The sequence below is a fragment of the Erpetoichthys calabaricus genome, chromosome 2 (genome assembly GCF_900747795.2).
Source record: "Erpetoichthys calabaricus chromosome 2, fErpCal1.3, whole genome shotgun sequence".
Classification (NCBI taxonomy): domain Eukaryota; kingdom Metazoa; phylum Chordata; class Cladistia; order Polypteriformes; family Polypteridae; genus Erpetoichthys; species Erpetoichthys calabaricus.
Window position 1 is genome coordinate 280,422,779 of NC_041395.2, and position 15,430 is coordinate 280,438,208.

At 35.9% G+C, this 15,430-nt stretch overlaps 1 protein-coding gene across 1 annotated transcript in view; it reads right to left on the minus strand.

Moving 5' to 3' along the window:
- The window catches only part of wdfy4 (WDFY family member 4), a 204,653-nt gene that overhangs the window by 148,658 nt on the left and 40,565 nt on the right, over positions 1–15,430 (minus strand). Inside the window, exons 11-15 of the mRNA XM_051923799.1 lie at positions 14,605–14,795; positions 10,510–11,105; positions 9,709–9,796; positions 4,486–4,700; positions 3,691–3,791 (exon numbers count right to left, since the gene is read on the minus strand). Coding sequence (XP_051779759.1) covers positions 3,691–3,791; positions 4,486–4,700; positions 9,709–9,796; positions 10,510–11,105; positions 14,605–14,795 — 1,191 coding nt within the window. The remainder of the gene's footprint in view (positions 1–3,690; positions 3,792–4,485; positions 4,701–9,708; positions 9,797–10,509; positions 11,106–14,604; positions 14,796–15,430) is intronic.

The following is a 15,430-nucleotide window of genomic DNA, read 5'->3' on the forward strand; positions in this document are numbered from 1 at the left end:
TCTCATCGCACACTCACGTGCAGATGTGAGTAGATCAGCCAGGTGCCTCATTCATACCTTGGAAGGGGAGGAGGGTTACAACTGCACCCGATCGGGTTGTATAAAGAAGCCTGCATGACAGACAGAAAGGAGAACAGAAAAAAGAAAAAGGAAGAAAAACAGTTAGTGCGAAAGAGGAATGGAGGCAGGTAGTCAGGGTTAAGCCTTATTGAGAGGAGCCTGGGGGTGAAGAAGGGGTGCTCCTACTGAACGATGCTGGGGAGGAGGAGTGGCCTGTTATTTTTTTTCTCCTGCAGACGCTGAGGGGCTGGTGGTAGGAGACATGAGTGTGGCTTGGTGCAGCGCCCCATAGATGCGAAAGGATGACTGCACCTGTTGGCGGACTTTTGAAGGGAGCATTAGGGCTCATATTCTAAGAAAGAACTGTCTCTGGATTTTAATCTCATTTTATCTGATTATTTATTGACTTGTTTTTAACCTCCATATGTACTGAATTTTATTAAAGATTATTTATTTATTAGTTTGATCTACTGCACTATTGGCATTTTGATCTTTTGATTATATTTTATTAATAAAAGCACTTGTCACCTTTGCACATACCCATTGATGTAAGTGTATGTTCCTCATTTGCCCGGCTTATCTCTATTGATGACTATCGACTATTTCAGATTTAAGAGTTTTCCACATGCAACAAAAGAGTGTGGAGCTGACACAGGCTCATGGTTCATGGCTGCAGAAAGACATGGGGACACCAGAGAGAGATTTATGGAGAAACCTAGACAATTTCCAAAGGGTGTTTCTGATCCTGTGAGTCTGACAATTGCTTTAAAAACAACCCCATACTTGGTTTTAAAAGCCACTTATTGACCTACTGAAGGTAATTTTGAATACAAGTTTGGCTTCTGGGGAAGCTGTAAGAGACTGTGAGAAAGAAAACAGGAGCGGGTTTAGGCAGTTAAATTGATAGGTGTTGCTATGCATGAGTGTTTCTTTGTGGTAAGAATGTACAGGTGAGTCATCCCATTTTTCAAATAGGGTTTAAGATCTATAATTTAGGCAAACCCGTTCATTCCTGCCATGTTTCGATAATTTTCAATAAGGAATTTGTTTGCAGTTGACTATGCTTTGGGTTAGATTGCTTACTGCAAGGTCAAGTGGAATGGTTTTCTGAGGCACCTCACAGGTGACAAAATATATATATATATATATATATATATATATATATATATATATACATATATATATATATACGTAGCGTACAGTGGTTCAGTAGCTAGTGTTGCTCTCTCATAGCTCTAGAGCAGGGGTGTCGAACTCCAGGTCTGGAGGGCTGCAGTGGCTGCAGGTTTTAATTCTAACCATTTTCCTAATCGGTGACCAGTTTTCACTGCTAATTACGTCTTTTCCCTTCATTTTAATAGCCCTGTTTTTAAGGATTCAGTCCTCTGAATTGATTCCTTTCTTCATTAAATGACAGCCACACAGAAATAAGATGTGAAACGAGCCAACAGATGACCAGCTAAACTGGGATTTCAAACTCCAGCCATTTTCACTCCAACCAATCTCTTAATGAGAAGCTGATTCTTGCTGTTAATTAAACCCGTTATTTAATTCCATGGCTTGTTGCTGCTCTCATGCTGCCACAGCAGACATTTCCAAAACTATTGATTCTTCTGTTTTTTCTAAGAACACCGTCAAAATGTGTTGGTGACCTGAGAGATCAACCTTACCGAGACCATCACCTTTCTTCATTTTCAGATACTGTGTGATGGGCACAGGTAAGCTGGTCATGTGGTGTCTTGTTTTGTGTTTCATTTTAGTTTGGCTGCTAATTAAGAAAAAAGAGACAACTAAGGGGTCTGAGTCAAGTGAATTAAAACTAAGGCAAAGGAATGTAATTAGCAGCAAAAACTGGTCACTTATAGTGAAGAATGTTAGAATGAAAACCTGCAGCCACTGTGGCCCTCCAGGACCACAGTTTGACACCCGTGCTCTACAATATCACGGTTTCAAATATTAACTGCCATTGTGGAGGTTGCATGATCTGCCTCCTGTAAGAGCGAGTGCAGCTGTCAGCAAACACATGTCGTGCAATTGACCAACATTGCTTTATTTATGCATGTTGTAGCCAACACCCCTTTAGAGGCCATGTCTTCATGTGTTCTAACTTAGTGTAGGACAGAGTTAAGAATTCCTTGGACTTGTTTTGGGGAATATACCATAATTGTTCCCTACTACCCAATGTATTTATGCTATTCCCATGCTGAAAAAATAAAAAGAAAGTTAGACACTAACCTACACAGCCAATACAATGTGTTTCTAACTTTCTTTTCTTTGTTCAGCATGTGAATAACCTTTATTTTATTCATTAGTTTCTAATAAATGCAAACAAAAATGCATTCATTTCTTTAAATTAAATACTTATATAACTTATTTGAGCATAAACACAGACTAAGACTGGTAACAAAGTGAGAACATCAGATTGCAGCTTTAAAACAATAACTGCAAATAAGAAAAAAAATCTCTTTATGGGGCATATCTGTCCAAAAAAATGAAAAGGAGAATGTAGTGTATAAGAATCAGTAAAACTAGAAGAGTATCCAGGGCTGCCCAGAATGGAATAAAGTTCTGGTGATGTTACTAAATAAGTTTCCCAGGGAGAGAAAAAACTAAACCCACCATGGGGCGCAACTTTGCATACCTGCGTGTGAAGTGCCAAAAATACTTCCCTAATAAGGCACAGGTGTGGTCACTAAATAAAGTTTCCAAAGCAGAAAAAAAATCAGCAATGTGGATTTGAATACCTGACAAACACACAAGCACACCTTCAGCTTTATTAAGTAAAATAAGGCAAAGGAGAATGATTAAAAAATAATAACTAACATGGGGAAAAAAGAAAGTCTAGTGGCTATACGTTCATCCTAAGAAGCCACATCTTCTCATTTAAAAGCTAACACCTCCAGGTATGCACAAACATCAAACCTAATGCATGATGTCTATAGAAATTACTATTTTTAATGGTTTCTGTTTGTAAATGTGAAAAATAGATATGAATAATGTTTGAATGTTTGCCAGATTAGCCAGAAATTAATCACAAACTTCAAGCACCTTTTTTACAATTTAGAACAAAGTAAGAAGAGAAACTCATGCTAAGCTCAAACCACCTCACAAACCTCAGAAGTATTTCTGTACTTAAAGGGATTAGGTTCATGGGGAATCTTAAAACCATAAATAAAGCAGGAATTCATTTCTGACTGAGAGAGAGAGAGATGATGGGAGCATGCACTGATAACCACCACACAACGAATCACCTCAGGAGGAACAGCTTGAAACACAACACTCAGCCATTGATTGCAGTTAACAATGATGAAGGAAAATTAGTAAGGCTACCATAAGGGAAAATAATGTCCAAGTGATGAATCATGGAAGAAGTATTTTCACATCATAGTCATCTAATGCAAGTAGAAGCAAGAGTTTTCATGTTCTTGAGTATATTGAAAACAGCTTCAAATAAAACACTTTCGGCTGCTCCCATTAGGGTTTGCCACAGAGGATCATCCAAAATTGTTGTCCGCATATTTATTTGGCGAAATTTTACACCGGATGCTATACTATATTTAAAAACTGTTTTTACTTTTTTGAAAAGTGCGCTTTTAATAATAATTTAGCTTGAAAAGCAAATTTCCTTACCATGGATAACAAACATGGAACTCTCTTTTTTTATTGAAGAACCCATTTGAATTTGTTTTCCAGTTGCACATTTTAAAGGGTCTCCAATCCTCAAAAACTTCCTGAAAAAGACAAAATTCATTCTTTATGCTAGCTGCAATTGTTGAGCATTTTGCACACACAGTACTTTATGGTTTATAGTTTCCATTAAATATAAAGATAAATGACGTTCAATGCCTTAAATATACAAAAACCTACAAAAATTATCTTTTTGTAAATGTGCTGAACTCATTTTATAAGCACTTAATAAATGGCAAACATCAGCCCTGAATGAGGTGCTAGTTTACTGCAATGCATACGTTGGCCTCCAGTTGATGTGTGCATATTTACAGTCACTCATCTTTGGGTTGTGGGAGAAAAGCAGAATGTAAAGAAAGCCCACAAAGACATGGAAAGAAACTGCAAATTCATACATTACTATGTTTACTCATCCAAGATGTAACCATTATTGTCATGAATAAATAATATAGTAATGTTTCAATAGCTGTCTCACTGCATCATAGTTAAGATCTGGGATGAAATTGTGCCTCATCCAGTGAAGGCTTCTGCCTTGCCCTAACTCTATAGAGTTCAGCTCCCAGCAATCCTGACTTGAAATAGGTGAATTCATAAACCTTGTGAACAGATTAATGGAAATATGAAAGATTTCACATCTTTCTAATGATTTATATAAGCCCAATATTTTTATTGTCACTCTTATTCAAAATACACCAGACAACATATTGCTCATATTCAAAAATAAAAATATTTACTAACCTTAGTAAATTGTGCCCAATAGCCTGTGAAGCCAGTTTCTCAAAGATTCTTGTGACAGACAAATGGAAAGGATCAGCAGGGTTACACAGAGCCATTTGGCAATGAGTTAAAATGGTTTCAAGCAGCCCAGACTCACACATGATCTGTCGATTTCTCTCAGACTTAACTATGGACTGAACTCGATCAGCGAGAGCACACTGAAGGTCCTTTGCCAACTGCAAATGAATGAAAATATGGTTTTACTTCAACCCAGTGTATTTTCTCTACCCAAAAGAAGGTTATTTTCTCTGCCCTAATGAACTTTGCTTCTACGTTTTGAAGTGTAATGTATGCCTTACTAAAGTAAATTACACAAATGTGAATCATTCAATCTTATCACATTGCCATGTCTTAGTTCTAATTTCATGTAAAGTCTGTGCCCATAAATGAAATTGAATGGTAATTTAACCAGTATCAACAATAAAAGGTGCTACATTAAAAAATGAATTGATAATGAACTTAACATTCTGAATGTTTACCACTTTCATTCCAGAACTCTCCATTTCTTTCTTTACAGCCATTCCTTAGTGGAGTATGTGAATTTCCCCCTGGGATTAATAAAGTATCTATCTATCTATCTATCTATCTATCTATCTATCTATCTATCTATCTATCTATCTATCTATCTATCTATCTATCTATCTATCTATCTATCTATCTATCTATCTATCTATCTATCTATCTATCATGCTTAGGGTCACTGTCATGTTACAAGGTCCACTTTTGATTGAGCTTTAATTTTCTGACAGATCGTCTCATATTATCCTCAAGTCCCCTCTGGTACAATGAAGAATTCAATGTGAATTCTATAAAGGTGAGTTACTTTGGCCCTTGGTTTCTTGGTTCTTGCCAAAAATTTCTTCTGGTGCCTTGGTCAAATAATTATCTTTGCTTCATCTGTCTAGAGCACATTATTCCGGAAGTCCTAGTCTTTGCCTAGGCGTTCCTGGGCAAACAATAGTCTTACCATAATGTTCTTTTGGGACAGCAAAGGCTCCTTTAATTTAGATTTACCTCCCATGTAAATCTAATTTATGCTCCCTCTTTCTAATGGTAGAATTTGACATCAACAGTGACAAGTGCTACCTGTAGGTTCCTTGATGAAATTTAGAGGTTCTTAGAGACTTCTTTCGGCATGATCTTCTGGACAGTGGCATGCTTGATTTTCAATTGTTTGAAGATCTTATTAAATCCCTTTCCACACTCCTGGGGCATCTACAATCTTATTTCTAAAGACCTAAGAGACTTGTTTCAATCTAGGCATGGTGATAACACACATTTCAACAAGAAAAATAACCAAAATAAATGTCTGAGGTTTAAATGTGACACGTTTCTCCAAGATCATGTCTAACAATTTGCCCTTGATCTGGTGCACCTGATTCTAATTTTAGGCATGTGAGTTAGTGAAAAATGTAGGGGCATACTTACTTTTTCCATTGCAAAATGGCATTTATGTTTATTTCAGTTATGCAAGGAGTTACAAAATGTAAATGTGAGTAGATGTTTGGTACATTGTATCACCTTTATCTAAAGATACTGTTTAAATGACAATCAAATCTTGATGTGTTAACAAATGTGAAAAAGAAAAAAAAACAACATTTCATGGGGTGTACTTACATTTTGACATGACTGTATATTTGGCACACATATAACATATCACAAAGAGAAAATTGTCTAATAGTTAAAAAATGGTGGTGGCACCTTGGCAGATGCTTCTCTGCGATTAGAGTACCAAAAAATTCATAAAAGGTAGAAGAAAAAAATGGATGGAGCTTAGTACAGAAAAATCCTGAATAAAATCATTTTTCAGTCTTCAAGAGCAATGGCACTTAAGATGTCTTCCAACTTAGGATTGACCAGAAACACAGAGCAAAGGCCACACTAGAGTGCCTTAAAATCAAAATGGTTAATGTTCTTAAAGTGGTCCAGTCAAAGTTCAGACCACAGTCCTATTAAGCATCTGTGAAATGACTAAAAATTGTTGTTTTTACAAATGGTTTTGTCCACCTTAATGGAACTTAAGAAATTTTGCTAAGAATTATAAGAAAACATTCAAAAATGTGCAATGTGTCAAAATATGCAATGCTGATAGAGACTTACCCAAGTATTAATAGTATGGTTGGTGTGGCATCTGGATTTTTCAGTTAACTCTGATATTATAGAGTGTGTTGATGACTTATGCAAAATCTTAGTTAAATATATCAATAATTTGTGAAAAGGTCCAAGGGGGTGAATGCTTTTTATAGTCACTGTATTTACATCAACATTTCCAAGAACAAAACAACTTCCACTGCTGCAGTAGCAAATGAAGAAGGCAGCCAGTGAAGCAAGAAGTTGATTCATTGACATCACAAGGTCAATAATTAAACCTGCAGTCTTTTTGGTACCCCAGAACCAAGGCAGCAAGCCCCTTACTTTTACAGAGTTACACCTCCTCTCCTTTTCTATTATTTTTAATTTGAGAAACTAAACACGTCCTGTTTTCCCATTTAAACACTTCCTCTTAATAAGAGAGTATTGAAATAAGCTAACCACAGTTTCTTGCTTACTCTAGTTGGTGTTTTCATTTTGTTTAATTTCAAAGTCCCATTTAGTAGTAAAACATTATAATATCCAGTATGGTCCAAATTAAAAACAGAATAAATAAAGTGAAAAAATATCAATAAACTATTAGGTAGCAGTCCAAGATAATCAAATGCTGATTTAAGAGAAAGATTTGGTGTAGAGGTGATAGAGGATGTGTTGAGGAGAAATGGACTAAGGTGGTTTGGGCCCATGGAGAGAATTGCAGGGGATGATTTTGTAAAAGGTGTATGAAGAGGGTGGTGGAGGTGAACAGGCCCAAAGGAAGGTTGAATATAATGTTGTTGGAGGTGGTGTCAGAAAATATGAAAAGACTGTGTCTCACCTCAAATAATGCCCAGGACAGTGAAGAGTGGAAGAAAAAGCTTCTGGGGTTATTGGGCAACCTGCTCACTTGAGTAAAATGGCCATTAAATGGGAGATGCTGATGAGGAAAAAATCTTATTCTACCAGTGCTAATTATACAGTGGTGTGAAAAACTATTTGCCCCCTTCCTGATTTCTTATTCTTTTGCATGTTTGTCACACAAAATGTTTCTGATCATCAAACACATTTAACCATTAGTCAAATATAACACAAGTAAACACAAAATGCAGTTTTTAAATGATGGTTTTTATTATTTAGGGAGAAAAAAAATCCAAACCTACATGGCCCTGTGTGAAAAAGTAATTGCCCCCTTGTTAAAAAATAACCTAACTGTGGTGTATCACACCTGAGTTCAATTTCCGTAGCCACCCCCAGGCCTGATTACTGCCACACCTGTTTCAATCAAGAAATCACTTAAATAGGAGCTGCCTGACACAGAGAAGTAGACCAAAAGCACCTCAAAAGCTAGACATCATGCCAAGATCCAAAGAAATTCAGGAACAAATGAGAACAGAAGTAATTGAGATCTATCAGTCTGGTAAAGGTTATAAAGCCATTTCTAAAGCTTTGGGACTCCAGCGAACCACAGTGAGAGCCATTATCCACAAATGGCAAAAACATGGAACAGTGGTGAACCTTCCCAGGAGTGGCCGGCCGACCAAAATTACCCCAAGAGCGCAGAGACGACTCATCCGAGAGGTCACAAAAGACCCCAGGACAACGTCTAAAGAACTGCAGGCCTCACTTGCCTCAATTAAGGTCAGTGTTCACGACTCCACCATAAGAAAGAGACTGGGCAAAAACGGCCTGCATGGCAGATTTCCAAGATGCAAACCACTGTTAAGCAAAAAGAACATTAGGGCTTGTCTCAATTTTGCTAAGAAACATCTCAATGATTGCCAAGACTTTTGGGAAAATACCTTGTGGACTGATGAGTCAAAAGTTGAACTTTTTGGAAGGCAAATGTCCCGTTACATCTGGCGTAAAAGGAACACAGCATTTCAGAAAAAGAACATCATACCAACAGTAAAATATGGTGGTGGTAGTGTGATGGTCTGGGGTTGTTTTGCTGCTTCAGGACCTGGAAGGCTTGCTGTGATAGATGGAACCATGAATTCTACTGTCTACCAAAAAATCCTGAAGGAGAATGTCCGGCCATCTGTTCGTCAACTCAAGCTGAAGCGATCTTGGGTGCTGCAACAGGACAATGACCCAAAACACACCAGCAAATCCACCTCTGAATGGCTGAAGAAAAACAAAATGAAGACTTTGGAGTGGCCTAGTCAAAGTCCTGACCTGAATCCAATTGAGATGCTATGGCATGACCTTAAAAAGGCGGTTCATGCTAGAAAACCCTCAAATAAAGCTGAATTACAACAATTTTGCAAAGATGAGTGGGCCAAAATTCCTCCAGAGCGCTGTAAAAGACTCATTGCAAGTTATCGCAAACGCTTGATTGCAGTTATTGCTGCTAAGGGTGGCCCAACCAGTTATTAGGTTCAGGGGGCAATTACTTTTTCACACAGGGCCATGTAGGTTTGGATTTTTTTTTCTCCCTAAATAATAAAAACCACCATTTACAAACTGCATTTTGTGTTTACTTGTGTTACATTTGACTAATGGTTAAATGTGTTTGATGATCAGAAACATTTTGTGTGACAAACATGCAAAAGAATAAGAAATCAGGAAGGGGGCAAATAGTTTTTCACACCACTGTATTTTAACTATAACTATGTCTACTACATGCATGCAAATACAGCCATTGAATTTTAGAAAGTAGAGCAATGTACCTGTTTCTCATGACATGTTTGTTAGAGTTTTCCACCATGAACTTCAGTATTTGTCTCAAGTTCCAAAAGTGTTCAAGCTAATTTAACTGGTGACTATAAATAGGTGTAGGTGTGTGTTTTTGTGCATATGCATGTACTTCAATGGACTGGAGCTCTGTCCAGATTTGATTTATCCCTTGTGATTGAAACTACAGAGATTGACTTCACCCTCTCATCCCATCCTGAACTGGATTAGCGGAGTTTGACAATGTACAGTACATATTATTTTCAGATTATTACATAACACAAGTTACAGAATAACACCACCAAATGAAATGCAATATATCAAAATATAAAAGTATATACACCCAAAAGAAGCAAATGACAAGTATGTAGCTTATGACAATGGCCCAAGTCTTGGTGGAAGCAATGAAGATGAAATGTCACCAATAAAAAGACAACTAACCTCTGTATCTTCTTTGCAGGATATTAGTGGAATTAAAGTCATCATAACATGTATAGCTCCAGGATGATATATCAGGTCTCCTGATTGACTGTAAAAAAAAATATGTAAATATATATATATATATATAACATTGCAAAACATTATTTAGAAAATCTACTTATTATTGCCACAAATTACACTGATCTGTAATGACTACAGGAAAGCACCATTGTTAGCACTACTTCCTCATAGGTCTAGGTGCCTGGGTCCTGGCCTGGTCTCTGTCTATATGAAGTCTTTACATTCTTCTATAGGCTGCCTGGGTTTGCCCCTGGGTACAATGGTTTTCCTCCCAGTCCTAAAGATGTGCTATTAGGTTAATTTACTACAGGTTACATTTACTTATTTGGCTAATTCCTCCATCCGAGGTAACTTACAACATTCATGATACAATTGATTACTTGCTCATGGTCACACAGTGTTAGTAACAGGATTTGAACCCACAATCTCAGGGTCTGAAGTCCAAAGGCTTAACCCTTAAACCACACTGCCTGCACACAAGTTAAACATAAACATATAACACTCTATACAATTTATAATAAAACTGTGTGCTACCTTAATCTAGCTATTGAATGTTAGAGTTGCATAATAACATAACTGGCATGTCTTTGGAAACAGAAAAGAAACTGAAGCACCCAGAGAAAATCCATGCAAACTACACACAGACAATAACATGGTAACTGTAGTTGTAAGGCACCCTTTATTAAATGTAAGCTGACATAAATCAATGAAGAAAAAGAAGAAAAATAAAAGAAAACAAACCCATGTCTCAGTTCTACAGCATTCTTCCTATAGCGAGCAAGGTCACTCTCGGTGTTATGCTGAGAATCATAGTCATCTAACCGCACATCCAAACCATTAACTGTTTCTTCAGAAATTTCTGAAATTTCTGTTACGTTCTGATAAATCCCTCTTGATATCTTATCTAGACAGTACAAAAGTTTCACACAGTGTTGTAAGCACGATGGCATCTGGTCAACTGATCCTTTTCTGCTTGCTGCAATACTGACAAATTGAAAAAATGTTCTGCCACTTGGGAGGCTGTTGTTAGAGGACCAGTTCTCATTCTGACTGAAACAACCAAGCAACCTGAGGGCTTCTGCCATTTTCTCATACTGGCCCGTCACTTTAAAGTAGTAATTGTTGGCAAGGTCCAAATGAATAGCAGTTGCAATAGTCTGAAAGGTTAACAAAATTAAATGTAGAGTTTTTTCAGGGTCCACTGTGGCCCAGAGTCCAGAAGGATGAACAGACAGTGCTCCCTCCATATCCATTATCAAAGATAACAATCCATTAAATCCACCTGCAGTTCTAAAAGCACACCAGCCTTTTGGTGTTTCCAGTACTAGCAGTAGAGACTGTAAAACAGAAAGTAAAACAATATGAAAAACTATTTGAGGAAATGGTGCAATAATATTTGTAAATAAAAAACTCAGCATGTACTTATGCAGATAAATAAAATAATAAAACAATGATATGAGTGAATTGATAAAAAAAAACCTTCAGGTTTAAAGCAAACACATTTTATAACATTTATTTTTTCTTCATTTTGTATTATATGTTAATAACTCATAAGTACAAACCTATTGGATATCCTTTTTTGTGTAATTGCCTGCAGACATTCTATTTATTCTTTTTTAAAATAGCTTTTATTACCCTTATAAAAAGGAAAATGCCGATCTGCTTCTGCCAAGTGCAAAAATTGACCAGTCCATTATACATAACATAAATAACACAGGTGCTAGCTAAAATTAAATTCCATGAAATATGAGTACTTCTCTCATTCTTGAAAAGGCAACAAACTTAAAAAAAATACAGATATATTAAAAATAATACAATAACACACTTCCACTTTGGTCTCTTGCAGCAATAATAGTAATAATAATTAAAACAAGAGAGGCAAATACTCAGAGGTATGAAATACACCACATCATAAAAAGGCCTTTTTACTTTACAGACATTACAATAAGCATTATCTGTTACTGTGTGTTTACTTGTGCAATGTGGGTGTTTTAATGAGCAGTAATCATGAGCAGAAATTCAAAGCAGTAAGTGCATCTTCTAAATCATTTAAAGCAAACGGTTTTCTGTTGTAAATAAAAAATAAACAATACATCATGCCGGGCAACAATTTTCAAAGGCCAAGCAGAACTAAATTAGAGTTATTTAATTTAGCATGATAATGTATCAAAAGGGTTAGGTGTCATAAAGGGAAGAGAAATTTAATTTACGCCAATAGAAGTAATCAGAATGGCTTTGACACATTTCAGAAAAGGTCAAAGTAAATCTTATTGCCAAAGGCTTTAACCCAGTTACAGTTTAATCGCCTGTGAGTTAGTATTCCTTTAGCTTGAATCTATAAAAACTGATGTCTACTGTAACTCGGTAACTTGGTTAGACCTAATTGAATTTATTTCACATTCCATGATTTGATATTGCTCATAATTTTTGGTGTGTCACACTGGAAGAGTGGTGCAGTAATCAAATTGAGGCTGAGTTAACAGCTAAATATATATTAGCAAATCAATCTGAATTTGTCAGTAATGTAATCAAACTCCCAATGGCTGGGATAATAAATTCACTTGCTTATTATATTTTAAGTGTGTTACAATTTGTCAAAATTACACCACCCACAAAAAAAGAGGTATTTGTACATTAGTCAGAACCTTTCAGAAAACGCTGTATCTAAGACAGACCAATTCAATACTTTAAATACACCATTCTTGTCTTATGGCTTTTTGAATACCTTATTTATCAGTAAAAATGTGAAATCTATGAGCTGTGTGCTTTAACTCTCACCCCAACAAGAAAGAAATGAACCTAGATGTGAGGCACTATTGTTTCTTTATATTAATTACAGCAACACTAATGTGAGTGCAATGTACAGAATATCGGTTATGTGTTGGTGCATTTAGGAATATGTAAATGCAATTTGCTAATACTAACAAATTAAAAGACTGAAAAGCTTTTGATTAAGTTATTATGGTAGGTGAGCTGTCAGATCACATACTGCAAGTTACTGAAGAAGGTAAACTGATTGCATGAAACTGTTTTAATTTTTAACACAGAAAATTACAAATTTTAATTTGTGTTTTGACAACAAAAATGGACTTTAGAAAGAGCAGGTTATAAGATTATTACCATTTAATTTAAATTCCACAAAAACAAACACACTACAGTATATACCTCCATTCTCCCAACTATTTATCAAATCTTCTTCTGAACCTGTTTTACCGAGACTCAAAATGTTGTACACAGAAACCATTTGTCCATCATAATTTACAAGTTAAAAGTAAGATATTTTAATCATCTTGACTGCTTTATAAACACAGAGAATTCTTTCAACTGGGATGAGAAGTAAAGGATACGTTTGGTATTTCTAAAGTCAAAGTTCTTTTTATAAAAAGCATCTTCTCAATCAGTGTACAATGGCAATCAATGAGGCACCAGAGGAAACATACAGAAAAAAGGCCTTTAAACTTACGGAACATGTCCACTAGAAAGGTGGATATATTCAGTGCAAAAAATGCAATCTATTTAGTATAACTGATATTAAGAAAAGATAATATGTATGGAGTTAAAATTATGACAACAGCTCCTGGGTTCTAACTTCAGCCCAAGCACCCTCTGTTAATGTTCTGCCCATATCTGCATGGATGTTCCTCCAAGTACTCCATTTTACTTTCCACATCACAAAGATGTGTGTCTTAGGTTACCTTTTGACTCTGAATTGGCTCAGACAGTGTGGCATAGTGGTTAAGCCTTTGGATGTCAAACCCTGAGGTTGTAGGTTCAAATACTGACACTGACACTGTGTGACCATGTTCAAGTCACTTCACTTGCAGAAAACAAAAGAAATATAACCTATTGTATCTCTAAAATGGTGTAAGTCACCATGGAAAATGGTGTCAGCCAAGTAATTCTAAGTAGCAATCTTGAAAATTCACAAATATGCCCTCCAATGGACTAATGCATCTTCAGGGCAAGCTGCCTGTAATAATTTGTTTCAAAATACAGCTTTAAAAGACTGAGATATGCCCCATTACTGATGTGTATAAGTTCTTTTTCTCCTTTTTTGACTGCATGCAATTTTACAGTGATGCAGTAGTTATCAGAATATTGATGATACTTTATTTACTGTTCAAGAAGCAATTTTCTCAGAAATTCTTTTATGTTCTAACCGCCTGCTCCTGACCACATGAACAAAATCTAACAATATATATCCACTCACAACTTTTAGCTCTGTGCTGCAAGACCTTGAGTCGGGTCTCTTGGGTACTGCAAAATTTCCACAAGAACGCAGATCTCCAGTTTGAGTGTTTAATACTTAGATGTGAATTAAAGAATACTTTCTAATAGTGTGCATGAGTGCACCTTGCAGACTGTAAACATTTTATATTAAACTAAATATGCAACTAAATATATAAATAATAAACAATGGATGCACTTCCATGTGGTGTGTGGTGTCAATACATTACGGTATTTGAATGTCAGCTCATTTACAGGCTGGAGTATCTTCTGCATTGAGTTTACATACATGTGTTAAAGGTCTCCCATTGTAAAAACAACTAGTATATACTTAACTGGCAACAATATTTAATCTCAGTATTAGTGTGTTTGCCTTGTGATTCACTGGTATCCCATCCAGAACTAATTACATTCTTGTACTTGTCGTTATAGATGTAAACACTGGTACCGCATAACCTTTTACTAGAAAAATAGGTTTTGAAAATGGAAGAATAAATCATGCTTAGGAAGATACTAGAAGGTAAACACAAGTATATTGGCAACTAAAGATAATCAACGTAACTCTTCGGCTCAATAACTACTTTTTTTAATAATTAAATACTAGCTTACCTGAAGAAGGTCCCTTTTTAGATGCAGTTCACCTTCAGTGGCAGTGCACAGTGCTCCGATTACAGTGCTCATATATTCTTCCGGATTAACTACAGACAATTGCTCCAGAATACACAGAGTGGAGTTTCGGAAGAGTTGGTCATCAAGAAATATCTTAATGTATGGCACCATTCCTTTGTCCCTTAAAAAAACTAAATCCTTGATACAATTAGGCACAGTTAATAAAGACAGCAGTGACATTTAAAAAAGGCAATAGCAAGTTCAATAAAACATTTATGCAATGCTATGACGTTTGGAATGTTTATGTATATAAAATAAGTTGGCTGTCACAAGGTTCTACCGGTCTACCTCACAAATTGGGAAAAAAAAGGACTGGAAATGAAAATCTTCAACCTGTATTGCAAAAGGTGTTGCTGCACTAACTGAAAACATGAATGTTTCACCATACGGTTTAACATAACTTGTTATTGAAAATGAAAAACATAGGTATGTAAAAACAAAAATACAATAAAATCAATCAAATAATATCCATGAAGAAAATCTTGTTATTGATGGAATATACTGAAAAAGGTCATTGATTGATAAAATATAAATAACTCAATTCACAAAGACAAAAGGCATATACCATATCAAGAAGAGGTGTGGGTGCGTGTAAGGCATGTGATCATGCAACCCAACTGTTATTTAAACTTTTATAATGAAAATATTATAGAAGATCATTTTTTAATCCAACTGTTCATGGCAATAAATAATCCCATTTTCACTGAAGCATAATATTCTTAGTGTCCTTTCAGAAATCACAAAGTAAACATACAGCAAATTTCCA